The following is a 15,927-nucleotide window of genomic DNA, read 5'->3' on the forward strand; positions in this document are numbered from 1 at the left end:
CTGCTTGTTGACACGCCATGTACATTGCACTACTAGTCACAGTGTCTGTTTAGTCGAGCATCATATTGTTATTGTTCGTATTGTTACAATTAGCATATACACTAGGTATCAGGAGTAAGTTGCCTGGTAATAGTGTAATGGTGATAAATTAAATATGAGAGCGAAGAACAAAATCTAAGAATTCACTGCAAGGGAGTATATCAAAACTAGGAACATTAGAACAGTCTGAAAAAAGTACGACAAGTTATTCATGAAATCGAATAACAGCAAAATATTTGAGCATTGGGAAAAAGGTTTGTTTTACTATCACTATTATAAATGAATAACATAATTTTCCAATGCTCCAAGATTCTATATTCAACATGGCACTCAAGCCCAGTGAGCTAAACAGACTTCACAAATACAAACAAAAATTATAAACATTTGTTAATTTGTGAAATGCCTGATGATCATTGATGAATCATTGATTCCGAAAAGTCTTGCGCAAAAATAAAAGTTATATTGGAAAACATTTTATTCATTTATACTAGTGATAGTAAAATAAACAGCAACAATGTTAATAAAAAAGACGGAGTGACCTATGTGCCGAAGGGATTTTGGAATTTTCATCCTCTCTAGTTATGAGGGCCAGGAGTTTACCTTCCAATGTACATGAGAAATATATTTCTATATTCAGATGGGAGAGTTGCCACTGTATTTGCCAAATATCTTTAGTTAATTTACAAGGATGCCTTTAGGGCCGCAGATCTTGTAACAGAACATACGTTTGACAGCCTAATTATTTTTTAAGGCTCGATTACGTATTGGCATAACACATGGCGGCATATTTCTGGGGGATAGCTCAGAAATATATACATATGTACATAAAAATATATAGATGTATAACAGCTAAAACATAAAGTTTAAAAGAAAATGATAATATGCTTGCCTTAAACGAAGCTTTTAAAACGCAGCGGTCGAAAAGGTAGGCTCTACTACTATCGAAAATGACTTTTGTTACGGTTCGATAAGTATCCTTCTGTTAGCTTCAGTCCATTATAATACAGTATATTATGTCACACCACTGACGAAAGATGAATTGAATTGACATTCGTGTACACACCTTGCAATCATCGTACAGACCGTCGTATGATTGCTGTCACAAGATGTCATAACATACATACTGAAGTTCAACTGATTATAACACTCTGTTCTCAAATTAAAATTGTTATAAAAATGATGGTTGTTTTGAAAATTTTTGGGTTTTCTAAATTTTGATTATATCTTGGTTTTTTAGTCCAGGAATAATACCTGAAAAGGTTAGTAGAGCCTACACTACAGCAACTATGTATACTATTTCATGAACGTTTCAGGAGGTAACGGATTTTAGAGTTTGAACAGTGGTAGGCCTGGATGAAGGGTGATATATGGCGCTCACCAGTTTCACTATCGTGGTAGACCATGGGAGGTAGATTTTGAAACCCACTTATGTAACAGTTTAATCTGTAAAGCATTAAAATATTTTCAAATCCATTGACTAGAGGCTGGATAACAGCACACCAAAATCCATTGTCGTCTAACTGGAATGCACTAAGTTGGGTGGATTAGAATGAATCTAAATTTCTTTATATATTAGTTTTAAGCAATACATAAATTATCTGTTATAATATTTTAGTAACCTGTGTTGCCTCGTAACTATGCAATAGAATTTTTAAAATACATGTTCCGTCATTCCTAAAAATGTGCTCTGTAACAACAAGTTTTATAATAACACTTCTCTATAAGGATCAGAAATAGTGTTAATGGTCTCCATTTATGACTAAAGCAAGTAACAGATATTGTCGATGACCTTGTAAATTACACAGTATCATCTACAGATCATTCAATATCAAACCTAATAGCGTAAATATGTACAGTTATTAAACTTATAAGCAATTAGTAGACATGGCAATTGGCCAGTCAAGGAATTCAATTCCTTTCTGTAGTGAGTACCAGTTTCTTGTTACAGTTTTATATTAAATTCTTCAAGTGATGTACGGCCTGATGAAAAGCGACAATCCTTTTCGCAAGTTAAACTCATAAAGCAAACACTTTCCGTCTAAACAAGAATCCAGCATCTCCAATTGATTGTATACTTTTTAATTTCACTCTTAGCAATCGTTTTACAGTAACAAAATTAAACTATGACGTATAACGGAAATTATAACAATATTAATGATATTATTATTTAAAATTCAATTTTACTTCAAGTTTACGTAGTAATGCACTATAACTTACTTACTTGAGCTTCCCACTACATGTAAAACGTCGCCTATATCGTCAACAGTTGTGTATACTAAAATAGCGGAAACTATACTATGAGTAATATTATTACTTAAAATATAACTAGAATTCAAATATGTATGAAAAACTTATGTAGTAAAAATTATATTTTACTACATAGCTTCCAACATTCAATACTTGTGAAATGTTGCAAATGTCCAAACTGATGTAGCTTGTGTCTAACTAAATAGGGCGAGTTGGAGTGAACTTAGGAACTGCAAGTAAACAATTAACAGCTGTCATGTGTACACAAAATTATAACTGTTGTTTATAACTATAAAAATTACATAAGAAAATTTAAAATTCAGTCTGGTAATTTGTAATAACTAAAATATAAAATATGCATTTTTCAAAGAGATTTAAGAGAGCCTGGATGAAAAGTAACCAAAGGATGCACGACATGCTTTTGGCAAGGCCAAGAACGAGATATCTACAACGGTGGCCAGATCCTGCGCTTGAGGTAAGTTGGTGAATGTATATAATCGTACCCATATTCGCTGAATGGTTTTTGTTGTTCACATATTAACGTTAGCCGAGAAAACTGTCATTTTTAGATTCCTGTAGAATTGATTCATTAAAGATAACTCAGATACAGTATTGTAGAGAACTATCTTGCAGATTATCTACTGAGGATTGAATATCTACCGCAATTATAAATTACTGTCAATTATTTACCACAGAGGACGCTGCCAGCTGAAATTCCAGCGGCTGCCATGCGAGCGAAACCGACCGCCAGAACCTTAGAACTTGCTAAGCCGAAAACAACATTCCCATCGATGCCGTGAGTAATGGTGTACTGCATTTATGATACGTTAGTTGCAGTGGATTATTTTTAAATTTCAACCTGGAAATCTCGCCAAAGTTTAAGGTAGCCGAAAAAATAATTTCTTATACTTATCGTCATGCTTAACTTAAAACTAAATTACACACCCACATACGTTATTGGTGGGTCAATAATTTCTACACACGTTATTAACTTGTAAAACTATATGGTTGTATTATTATAAGCATAAATGTACAAAACAGTAATGGCCTCTATATTAAGATAATAAAATTGGAATTTACGCTTTTATGACATCTAAATACTTTCATTTTTTCAATATACCTTTAGATATTTAGAAGAGTCTGTACTGAACATTGACCTGAAGAAACTTTACCCTTGGTATGTATTGATGAGAACAATATACATCCTCGAATACTTCACTAGGAAATCATCAAGCACCTTCCTTTTTCCTACAGGAATAACACCACTCTATATGGTCATGTGCTTGGGATTCTTTCTGGCCGGAGTACATCTGACATTAAGGAATGTCTTTTTAGGCCAAATGAGGATTCTGTAAACCCCAAATATCACATTCCTACCTACATCACAAGCTCCCAGTCCGGCTGCTAGATTCTGCCACCAATAGTTGATATCGTAATTTACTCACGGCAAAACAAAAACAACTTCAAAATCAAATTTAAATGTTTTTCTACAAAAAATAATGTTTAGACGAGACAGTTTTATAGCAATAGCAGGGTTGAATAGAATATTTCTCGAAGAAGAATTATATGTACTGCAGACACTCTCTTACGATTGAGAGGACTCGAGTATTCCCTCCTCCCCGCAGCTCCAAAGTCTCCTCCTCCGAGAAGCGCTTTGGGGCTTAGCAGTAAAACTATGTTTTACTATGTAAATAGTTGGTTTCAGTTACATGTCTATCAGATGTCTTTCCAACGGAGGCTTCATTTTCTCCCCGACTTGTCTTCCAGCATCCAACTTTTGCCTGCTGGAGTAGGATCAGTCCATAGAACTGGAACTGATACCCTCACCTTTCTACATGCGATTTCTCTTTTACTAGTATTAAATGATTCCTTGTCACTTTACGTCCTCCATTCCGTTCTCCGAAACCAACAACCGTCAGACACCTTCTTTTTCTTCACCATTTGTTTGGGAATTTAAAGAGGATGTTGTCTTGCTACACATATTACTCATAAATGGTGAGTACCTTCCACACTGACATCACCAACTTATATTTCCTCATCGGTGATGATTTGATTAAACTGTATAGGCATGTGCATACTGTTAAAATATCCCAAGACGCTACTACTTTTTACCGTTAATCTAGATAACGATTTTTTAGATTTGGGGTTTCAAAACCTTTAGGCGTCATATACATTTCACGAGTGCCAGACAGATAACGGTCCACGTGGCGATAGGTCAATGAGACCTAATAGGCCTAACGTTTTTTACGTTTGAGATTCACCAGCTCTCTAAAGGTTCAGTTTAAAATGCATGATCCTTTCGTCATTCATCCCTTAATCATGGGTCACTTTAAACAAAAAAACTGTACATCCCCAATCGTATTGCCAGAACACCCCAACAACAGTTACGTGTCTTTATTTAAAACTCGTGTCTTCAAAACATTATGAATTTGGAACATAACGGATGCCATTTAAAATTGTGAATAATTCAATTTACTGTTCACATATTTTTGTTTTACTAAATACAAATTGAAATCCAAAACCAATAAAATGCTTTACGCAATAAATTTTTTTACAACTTATTTAATACAAATAAAACCTCAAATAATCAAACCAGAAGGAAAGTTTCACTGTGTAAATTATATGTACTTATTTGTTAACTTGCATGTTGACCTCGTTTATATCGTTCATGTAAAGATTTACATTACTAGTTGAGAACGTATGCCATTGATGGTGTTTTATATCACCAAAAATATTAGGGTATCATTTGTTTTAAAATTTTAAATACTATTATGTAACACTAAATATTAAATAGCGTAATATGTTGCCAGAATAGAACACAATGTTTCCAGAATTAGCATATATTGCTTTCTTCAGCTGTCTATTGAAGGACCTAATACACAAGGTTAATCAGTATGTGGTAATGCACTCGCCAAAACCAATATTGACACCAGAAAAAATTGTAAGTAAAAACATTCAAGCACACGCCTGAGGTTCATATCATACAGAAGAAGCATATTTCATAAGCATACATTATACATATGCACTACAGAAACGACACAATACATTACAGGCAAGAACAGCGGATACTTAGAGAAAAATGTCGATGGGAGGTGGAGTGTGTTCGAATTTTACTTGCTGATTTTGTTTAGTGTTATAATTTGTATGGCTTTGTCTAAAAGTGTGTGTTGTCACTGGCTAATCTTCTAATTTAACGGTTAAGGCTTAGCTTAAGTTTGAAAAATCTTCTCATGGTGTATTATGTTGGCTTCCTCCCCCTACATATAATGATTTTCAAATTAGCAATCTTGAAGAGTTTTAATCATTTCCATTAATCATTTTCACGTATTACCATTATGTTCTGTGTTCTGGATACGTTGTATTTTAAACACAGTTTTTAGTACTGTGTGCCAATGTTTGGTTTGTTTTTTACACGAATTTGCCTAATTTAACTGATTTGGATTGTAATCTATATCTCTACTGTTGAATACAGTCAAATGTATTCTGCCCATTTTCTGTTTTTTCCGGCACACAAATGTATGTTAATCTTTGTTTGTCGTTGTTTCCTGATTTAGCTAATTCCTATAATTTATTTTCCTCTTATTTATGACAGACTGAGGGTATCAGTTTGGTAAAAGGTCCGATTAATACTTTTTTATTTCTTCTTTTAGACCGCGTCTTTGTCTGAGCACAAGCTATTTTCTCTCTCAAACAAAGAGTACAAAACTGCTTCCTTAACAGATTTTGGATGATTAGATTGAGAATGCTACTTTGTATTGTGGCCAGTTAAACGAAATGAGACAATTTAATGATTATTTTGTGTGTTTTTTAAATTTGCAGACCAAAGGAGGTCCCGACCATTGTAGAGCCGTGGGTGTTGAAGTACGAACCGACTCAGAGGATCATGGAGTTGGCCAGACCTGCGCGTAAGGGCAAGCGTAGCAAAGAATTTAAAGCGTGAGTACATGGCCAGAAGCCTATTTTAGTTTAAAGCTGCTAATTAATCCTTTAAGGAATATTTTATAATAATATAAGTATTTTTATAGTGATTTTGATGGAAATCAACCATTGACATAACCTGTGTAGTCTACACATTAATATATATATATATATATATATATATATATATATATATATATATATATAAAATATAAATTATACATAGTTGGTGATGTTAAAAATACGGAGAGATAATACTCTGTTGGGAAGTAACAGTAGGAAAGTAAGTTATTAGTAAAAATATTAGGCTACTTAAAAATACTAAATATATATAGGGGTGTAACAAAAAGGTTGGGCTAGCTATGCATTTTTAGATTTTATGTGTGATTGTAAGCTAAAAATTAAGAATAACTTTTCTCCAATTTCCACTTCGTTTAGCCGCTAGCCGCCATTTTTATTAACACATTATTATCTCTAAAATTAGTAAGGCTAGAGAAACCAAATTTGGCACATAGGTTTGAATACGTAAGAGGAAAATAAGAATAATTGTGTTATTTTCTTTAGTATTGACAAACGGTGTCTGTTAAAAATTCTTAAAGTCAAGTAACAAAAAAAATAGTATAGTTATAACAGTTAAATAGTTTTTCTCCGTCATAATTTTGTTTAGCACTGAAAAATTGTGTATTAAATCAGGGATAAGTGCTAGTATACGAGATTTATCAGGCAGTAATCATTCCGCACACGTATTTTCGAACTCCTAGATAAACCACATCACCTCCCTCCAAAGGTTTTCTTGAACGAGGAAAAACTAAATTACTATTCTAACAACACGAGATAAAATTTATATTTCATGCAAAAAATGGATTGTTTATCTATCCATTCCTATATAATATTTATGTACCTATATGCTGTACTAGGTAGATACACTTCTTGTGTGTTTTTCATTTATCAAACTATTTAACATTTATTTTTCTTTTGATAGAAAAACCTCGAGGACGAAAAGGAAGCAATACAGCCAAGAAAGATTATTGACATTGGCTAAAAGAAAGCCTTCCCACCATCCTCCTGCAATAAAGAAGGTAATAATAAATACGACTTGGTTACAGTAAAATGTTGGGGAATACAGATAAAATTTCAAAAATATTTAAGATATATCAATCTTATCTATTACTTTATCGTTATCTCAAATACACTAATTGTCATTCCTTTGATCTTGTATTCAATCTGAGCTTTTTTTTCAATCTGATGTTCATATAAAGTTAAAGTACTTATCTAAAATTGCACAAGTATTTGATCCAAATTTTTTAGAATCTTATTAATAGATAGCGCTGTGCGTTGTACAATACAGTATGTTCCAAGAGTATAAGTAACAGAGATAAAACACTGTTGACAAGGGCAAAGTTAATAATTTTCATATTAAATCAGAATACTTTAATTAATAACCGTACAAGTAACTAGACACGAATAATAGGACCTCATATGTAATTATTTTATCGATACTGTTATTGGTATATCGTTAAAATATTATACAAAAATAACTTTTTAATAACCTATTACAATTACAAAAAACACAATAGTTTCTAATTTTTATTAATCTTGTATTGGTTATATATAATGTTTGTTTTCTAGTTTATTTAGTTTGTGTTTACAGATTATATAGTTTAGAAAAACCATTGCAGATAAAATAAAAATAAAACTTTTTCTCCTCCTTTAAGCATGTTATTAAAAATTCTAAATTGCTCTAAAAACTCTAACTTTAGACTTGTCTGGGTTTGTAGGGACTCTTACGGCAAGAATAAGAATAGAAGAATGTAGCTTCCTGAAATATAAATACAAACGTTTTTACGCATACAAAAGGTTGTGGAGATCCAAAGAAAGCCGACGACGAAGAAGCTCAAAACGATCTTTACATCGCTTCGATATCATAGCCACCTATAAAAAGGTGAAGTGGTATTCTTATTGTCTCAATTGTGTACCTGATTAGATAATGAGACTACCACTTCACCTATTTATAGGTGTCTCTGATATCGAAACGATGTAAATGTTTTGTTTTAAGCTTCTTCGTCGTCGACATTCTTTGGATCTCTTCAGACGAACATGACTCCAGATTCCAGGAGTCAAGTATGAGACAGCGTCAGGCACCAGACGCTGCAATAAAAGGAAGGTGAACTGGAGCTAAACTCTAAATTCTAAGGATACAGTTAGGATACGAGAGGATAGGAAAGTTAGTAAATAAAAAGGTGTATTACAGAATTAATGTAGTATAATACAATATGTTGTGTGAATAAAAACAGAAACCTGCAAAGCCGCTGAATGAACTCTTGCCTCGGATAAAGATCCTCAGCGAACTGCCCAGGAGATACCAGTCGCCAGATCTGCCAAAGATACCAGTTGTTCGAAAGGTAAGCAAGCCTAATCACAGTAGATGGATGTTTAGCGTAACTTTCGTTACAAAGTATCTGAGTGGTTAGTCTTTCACGTCACACAGTAGCTCAGTGGTTAGAATCTCTCACGTCTCACAGTGTCTGAGTGATCAGAATCTCTCACGTCTCACAGTGTCTGAGTGGTTAGAATCTCTCTCGTCACACAATAGCTGAGTGGTTAGAGTGTCTCTCGCCAAACAGTATCTGAATGGTTAGAGTCTCTCTCGTCTCACAGTACCTGAGTGGTTAGAGACTCTCACGTCTTACAGTAGCTTGTGTTTTAGAATCTCTCACGTCACACAGAAGCTGAGGGGCTAGTGTCTCTCACAATTCAGTAGCTGATGGATTAACTCCTCACTCGTCACTCAGTATTTTATTTTAATTGGGGGTTTTATTTAGTTGGAGCAAACAATAAGCTTACTTTTATTCTGCCAATCGGATCATATTTTAATTCTGAGATATTGTAATTAAAGGTTAAAGTTAGAGATAAATACTCATATAGTGGATTCTGTAGTGAAATATAATATTCCCAGTAATGGTAGTAAAACTTTAAAAAGATTTCCTCACCTAACAAAATATTAATTTTTGTCTTCTCTAGAGCAAATAATATTAATGTTTGAAAAGTACAACAATATGTTGAAATAACTAGATTTTATTTTAAAATGCTTTATTTTATAGTTAAGGTTAGACCCGAAAAGCTTCGAGCCTTCAGAGAGGACAAAGAATCTTGCGCAGCCCCGAGAGTACAATGAGTTCAAGCTGGACGAGGATTATGACCCTTACCTCATCAACCCGGCGGCCCTCACCTATGTCGGTAAGTAGTATGTCGGGGAGATGTAGAAGGTTCAAAAGGTAATGAGTTTCAAATATCCGGTGTGAATCATGAATCTAGCACAACCTTGCAATGAATTCAAGCTGGACTAGAATTATGACCCTTATATCATCAACCCGGCGGCCCTCACCTATGTCGGTACGTAATATGTCGGGGAGATGTAGAAGGTTCAAAAGGTAATGAGTTTCAAATATCCGGTGTGGATCATGAATCTAGCACAACCTTGCAATGAATTCAAGCTGGACTAGAATTATGACCCTTACCTCATCAACCCGGCGGCCCTCACCTATGTCGGTACGTAATATGTCGGGGAGATGTAGAAGGTTCCAAAGTTAATGAGTTTCAAATATCCGGTGTGAATCATGAATCTAGCACAACCTTGCAATGAGTTCAAGCTGGACGAGGATTATGACCCTTACCTCATCAACCCAGCGGCCCTCACCTATGTCGGTAAGTAGTATGTCGGGGAGATGTAGAAGGTTCAAAAGGTAATGAGTTTCAAATATCCGGTGTGAATATGAATCTGGCACAACCTTGCAATGAGTTCAAGCTGGACGAGGATTATGACCCTTACCTCATCAACCCAGCGGCCCTCACCTATGTCGGTAAGTAGTATGTCGGGGAGATGTAGAAGGTTCAAAAGGTAATGAGTTTCAAATATCCGGTGTGAATATGAATCTAGCACAACCTTGCAATGAATTCAAGCTGGACTAGAATTATGACCCTTATATCATCAACCCAGCTGCCCTCAACTATTCGGTAAGTAATACGTCGGGGAGACGTAGAAGAGTCAAAAGATAATGAGTTTTAAATATGCGATGAGGATCACTAATCTGGTATAACCTGGCAATTAGCTCAAGCGTGACTAGAGGACCTTTTAGTGATTAACCCAAAAGACTCGTAATTGACAGAGAGAAGAGATTCGATATCTTATTTTAATAACGTTTCATAATAATTCGAGAATGGTTATTTTCGATTTCATTATTTTTTATCTATGTGTCTAGTTTATTTTAAATATTTGTTATGTTCAAATTGAAAACCATCAAGATTATGGCACATAAGTACCAGAGGTTGTTCGATAAGTTTCCAATAAATTTGAAATACCATTAATACAACTCTTTGGAATTCATTTGATCAATATTAATGGAGTCAAGATTCGATACTGGCTTTTGTTACTGTTTATAATTTGACTCGTATGCCCACCTTTACCGGCAAAGTCTAGAACAGAGCTAACTTCTTCATTTTCCAAGATGACACGCCTGAGCTGTAGATGATCGGATTAAGAGCTGTAGAAATTTCCTTAAATTCTTCAAAAAATAAATAAAAAATATTTTACAATGTGCATTTTGGCTGCCATTGTTTACGCCACTCTAATCAGATCTGGTTCATAACGATCTTTCTTACCTGAATTTCGTACTTGTTTGTATAAATACACTACTCTGCTAATGTATAAAATTTGTTTCAGCGACCGACAACATAAAGAAGTTGGCAGAGCCACGTCATAAGGAGGAAAAGAGAATTAAGAAGTAAACACCTACGTGCTTGGGATGGACTGGACAACGATATGAACTTCCAAATTCTATATCGCTAATTCTCTAACGGTGTTTAGCAATAGGCTTAGAAGTGTTTCAGAGTATGTAGCATTGTTAAAATGACTAAAAATATACTTGCACAATTGGGGGTTTTATATGTTTAGAACTAACGGCTAAAAGTTTGAGTAACATTTATTTATGCAACACTTAATATGTCAAAATTGGAATGAAATTTATTAGTTTACTCGGAAAACAGTGTATTAAGGCGGGTCTATATTATTATAGTTTGGTTTGGGAATCAATTATATGAGAAATCTTTATAATATCCGAATTAATAGTATAAATGCAAACGTGTATTTCGCGTGTTCGCTTGTTTTGCTTTCACGCGCAAACTATTCAACCGATTGTACTGAAATTTGACATGGATCTTCTCAGGGTCTTTAGTATGAATATAGATCTATTTTAATTTCGAAAATCACCGAGCTACGCCCCATAGGTCTTTAAAGTAGCGAAAAATTCCATCTTGGTCTCTAAGTTCCGAAATATTAATTGAAAGAGCCTGAGAAATTATAGTATAATGAGTAGATATGAATATGCCGTTTCTAGACCACTTTTGGAGCCAACAGTAAATCAATGGAAAATACTGTTTAAAGGACAATAAACGAATCTGTAAAATCAAACAGTAATGGAAAATACTGTTTAAAGGACAATAAACGAACCTGTAAACCACGAATGAAAAATTACCGAATCTATAGCTGTTTGCTTCTACTTTCTTAAGCTGTTTTAATGTAAAATATATTGGAAATGTTGTCAAATCTGATACGAATAAACAAAAAATCTTCGAAATCTTAATAAAATTTAATCAATTTAAAATTTTTTTTTACTAAAAACATACTTTAATAAAAAATTTTTCTGCTAAATGGCAAACATGAACTCACCAAAGTCTCTAAAATTTCTAGCGTTTAAAAAGTACAACAAAGATGAATTCAACGATTTACCAAAACATTTTATACAACAGTTGATACCGTCTTCGACACTTTCCGATACAGAATTCATTGAACTTGTCTTTTGCAGAAAGAACGTATGATGGAGGGTTTGTTTTTTCATCATAAAGCACGAAATGTATTGGATTGTTTTATTTAACTTAATTACGAAAGATATTGAAAAGAAATTAAAAAAGAAACAAACAGAGAGTTTTCATCGATATTTTATGAAATTTTTTTAAATACTGTACGTTTTTCGAATACAATCAAGACTTAATTGTTGAATTCCTTAGGATTTTTTGTGAGAAATCAAGATTTATCAACAAAATTCATTTAAAAGAGCACTATCAGATTTTTCTTATAAAATATCACTATATTTTGCGTGAAACAAAAGGTATTACTATAGATAATATTCCATGTGATTCTGATAAGAGAGGACACCAACTATGGTTATCAAAAGAGTACTATGAAGTGGGGAACTAATGATAATCTTCTATTCTACAAAATTGATAGTAACACAGTCTTTATCTTTAATAGTCTTCTTTCCCAGTAAACAACCAAGTGTAATTTATCATGTTTATTCAATTCTTTAATCTTTTTTTCATCCAAAACATTCAAAAGTCTGTTCGGTAAGTGTACTTCATACCAAATCGGCAATTATTGTAAAACACGAATTTATCTTTTATTTTCTCCAAATTCAAAATTTTGTATTTCTTATTTTCTTCTAATTAATTCAACTTCTTATATTCTTTAAGCTTGAATTCACCAACCGCGTTCAACTCTTTCAAGATAGAAAAAAATTTAAAGACGAAAAAAATGAATTTGCTAACAATCACTCGAGAAGTCGAGGGAATTGCCAACATCTTCATTGTTTGACGAGGTTCATTATTTATCTTTTCCAAGTGTACTATAAAATCATCGAGGATTTCTGGCTTAAAATCGTAGACAAATTCAACATTCCAGATAATGAAAAAATACTGCCAGTTATTAAATTCAGAAATATTTTTAATTTCTTTACAAAAGTAACACTTTTTCTCTTCTAAAGTTAATTTGTCCATTTTTATCATATAATTCATCATGATCCTTACAATAATAGTACAATCCGTCTTTTCTATTCTCTTCCTTATAAAATTCTTGACACTTTGTACATTTCTTTTGAGACTCCATTTAGATAGAAAAAATTATTACACGATGAAAATGTTTCTAAATTTTATTAAAACTCCCGAATTATGATATTTTGTCTGTAAATGTTTTTGAAGATAAGGTAACCATTGAATGATTCGTCCACACTCACAAAGAGTCGGTTTCTTTAGACTTTTTTGAATATTTCTTTTAGCACAATCCTTACAAAAAGCTTGTTTTTTATCTTTACTATAATGCCAGTTGTGAAATTCTGAAATATTCTTAATTTCTTTACAAACGCAACATTTTTTCTTTCTAACGTTAATTTTTCTATTTTTTCGTATAATTCTCTCTCATATTTACTACGAAAATCCTTACACATAGACCCTAATCCTTCTTTTTTATTCTTATTTTATAAAAAGCTTCAAAATCTTTAAATTCTTGACACTGTGTACATTTCTTTTGAGACTCCATTTATATAGAAAAAATTATAGCTTTCTCAATTCATATTCATAAAACTTTCCGGTTATTTCTTCATTATTTAAATCTTTTATACTATAAGTTACAGGATCTGTGTTATTAATTTGATAAATCACAAAGATTTCTCTTGACCAATTGTTCTTATATTTGTTTGAAAATGTTTGTTTTTTACTAACAATTCTTACATGATCATTGACTTTATATTTAGTTTTCGTGTGAATTTCTGGTGTAACATACTTGAAAACGGTCTCTAATAACTCCTTTTCTGCATCCTTATCTACGTCTTTGGCCTTCATTTTGATCGTGCTGTGAACTGTATCGTTATAATTGTTACGATTTTTTGAAGAATATCGATCCATTTAAAGTTTTTATTAATCTCAAAAATTACTTTCATTCTCTCATTTTGAGTTCTGTTATATCTCTTTACAATACTTGATTTCTCTTTCGTTTTCAGTATGATAAATCTTAATTGTTGTATTTTCTCAAAACTTCGTTAAATTCTTTATTTTTTAAACTCTAAAACCCTTATCTGTATGAAGTAGGTTTGGAGGTTTGTGATGGATCCTTATGGCATCTTTTACTATATCTTCGAAAGCTTTTGAAACATCCTTGCCGTTTTTTCTTTTGATAGCTCTTGACCAAGCTTATTTTGAGAAAGTATCAATAACATTTAACATATACTTAAATCCATCATTTTGATCTGAATAGTTAGACATTATAACTAAATCTGCTGCCCATAAATCGTCAATTCCTAACGTTATAATTTTTCTCTTTTTAAAATTTTTTCGTGCTGGTGCATGGATTTCTCTAGCTTCAATTTCTATCTCTTCTTTATTCTTCAATTCTTTCTTTACTTGTTTTTCATAAGGATTCTTTATAAATTTACTCTTATTTGTCTTACATTTTGAACATTTTGCTGCAATTCTATACAATCCGTTTTGAGTTTGAACAATTTTAGAATCTATATTTTTTTCATTTTTTTCTTACATTTGTGGCAGTGAATTAAATCATCTTCCATTTACATATCAAAGTTTCCAATTTTGTTTAACTCTTCTAAAATATTAGATTTCGCTTCATAGCCATACGGTACTGTATCCATCTTATTTTCTAGGATAATTCTCTTATCATCTTTAACGCTCAGTGCTAACTTGTTTATGGTAACTGTGTACAAACTCATGTTTATAACTTCTAATGCAAGTCATCTCTCTAAATTTTTCTTTACCTTCGAACAAACATCTCTTCAAGTTTTCGATATTTATTGTTTTATTTACACAACGCTTCTCTTAATTCCTTTGCATCTTACTGGATTTTTGTCTAGATATTTGTACGAGTACATTTTTCGATTTCAAACCACAAAATTCTTCTAAAACTTCGCTATTTAACTCATCTTTGAATTTCCCTATTACCTTCTTATTTTTAGTAGTGAAACATTCGTGATCTTTTGGATAATCGCTCGTATCAAAGTCATCTATATTTTCTTTAATAATTTTAAAAGGATCTCGTTTCAATTATAGGAAAATAACCTGTCTGTATCCATGTAACACAGATTCAAATCTGGGTCATAACTTCTTTAATGTATCGTAATAAAACTCGTACATTAACAATTTTGATAGGTCAATAACTGAAAATCCCTAATGTATATCGGTTTGTTAAATTTTCACCTTTTGTTTATACATGTGACTCGCTATACAGTCGTCAAAGATATTGAAACATTTGAAGTTCGTTTTCTTGGCCTGTTTCATTGAAAAATTCTTCATTTCATAGTTTGATATTCACATCTATTTCGCACATTTTTCCATAGATTTTCCAAAAACAGAGTTGTTCATGAGCTTATACAAATCTTTCTCAAAGTCACTTGTAGCTTTGGTTCTCATGTTTGTGTTTAAAATCTATGTACTTTTTCATTAAAAGGCTTCTGATCGAATGCAATAACCCTATTCACATGTTTCAACACCATCCCTTGTTCGAGGTAAAATTTCAAATTTCTTGAATGAACAAACGTATTCAGTTTTATCCAGTAAAGTTGTGCAAAGTTTGTTTTTATAATGTTCGGGAGCAAAGGGCAAATTCCTTGTGATGTTCATGTAAATTTGTTGGATATCCTAGATCAACTTCGAGAATATAGCCATAATCTTTGCCGCCAGTGAGTTAGAAAATTGTTTCTTGCCACTCTTATTTTGTATATGTTTTAGGATTCATCCACTTGATATCACTAAACGGAAGTTTTTGCATAAGACTATAACCATAAAGGTTGTTTGCATCGACATAAAGTAAATAGTTTTCGGGCTTTTGTCTTATCGAAATCTTTCAAATATTTGTTATTTGCTTTAACATATCGTTTAATACATTGA

General features: G+C 32.6%; 1 protein-coding gene across 1 annotated transcript; it reads left to right on the forward strand.

Annotated features, from left to right (window-relative positions):
• Positions 1–2,524: 2,524 nt before the first annotated feature.
• LOC124358602 (testicular haploid expressed gene protein-like) lies at positions 2,525–11,146 on the forward strand. Its single transcript, XM_046810907.1, has 7 exons — positions 2,525–2,761; positions 2,982–3,082; positions 6,106–6,222; positions 7,187–7,283; positions 8,499–8,606; positions 9,306–9,441; positions 10,925–11,146. The coding sequence occupies exons 1-7, from the start codon at positions 2,642–2,644 to the stop codon at positions 10,987–10,989; spliced, it is 744 nt and encodes a 247-aa protein (XP_046666863.1). The 5' UTR covers positions 2,525–2,641; the 3' UTR covers positions 10,990–11,146.
• The last annotated feature ends 4,781 nt before the right edge of the window (positions 11,147–15,927 follow it).

This window comes from Homalodisca vitripennis, chromosome 3, assembly GCF_021130785.1.
Source record: "Homalodisca vitripennis isolate AUS2020 chromosome 3, UT_GWSS_2.1, whole genome shotgun sequence".
NCBI classification, from domain to species: domain Eukaryota; kingdom Metazoa; phylum Arthropoda; class Insecta; order Hemiptera; family Cicadellidae; genus Homalodisca; species Homalodisca vitripennis.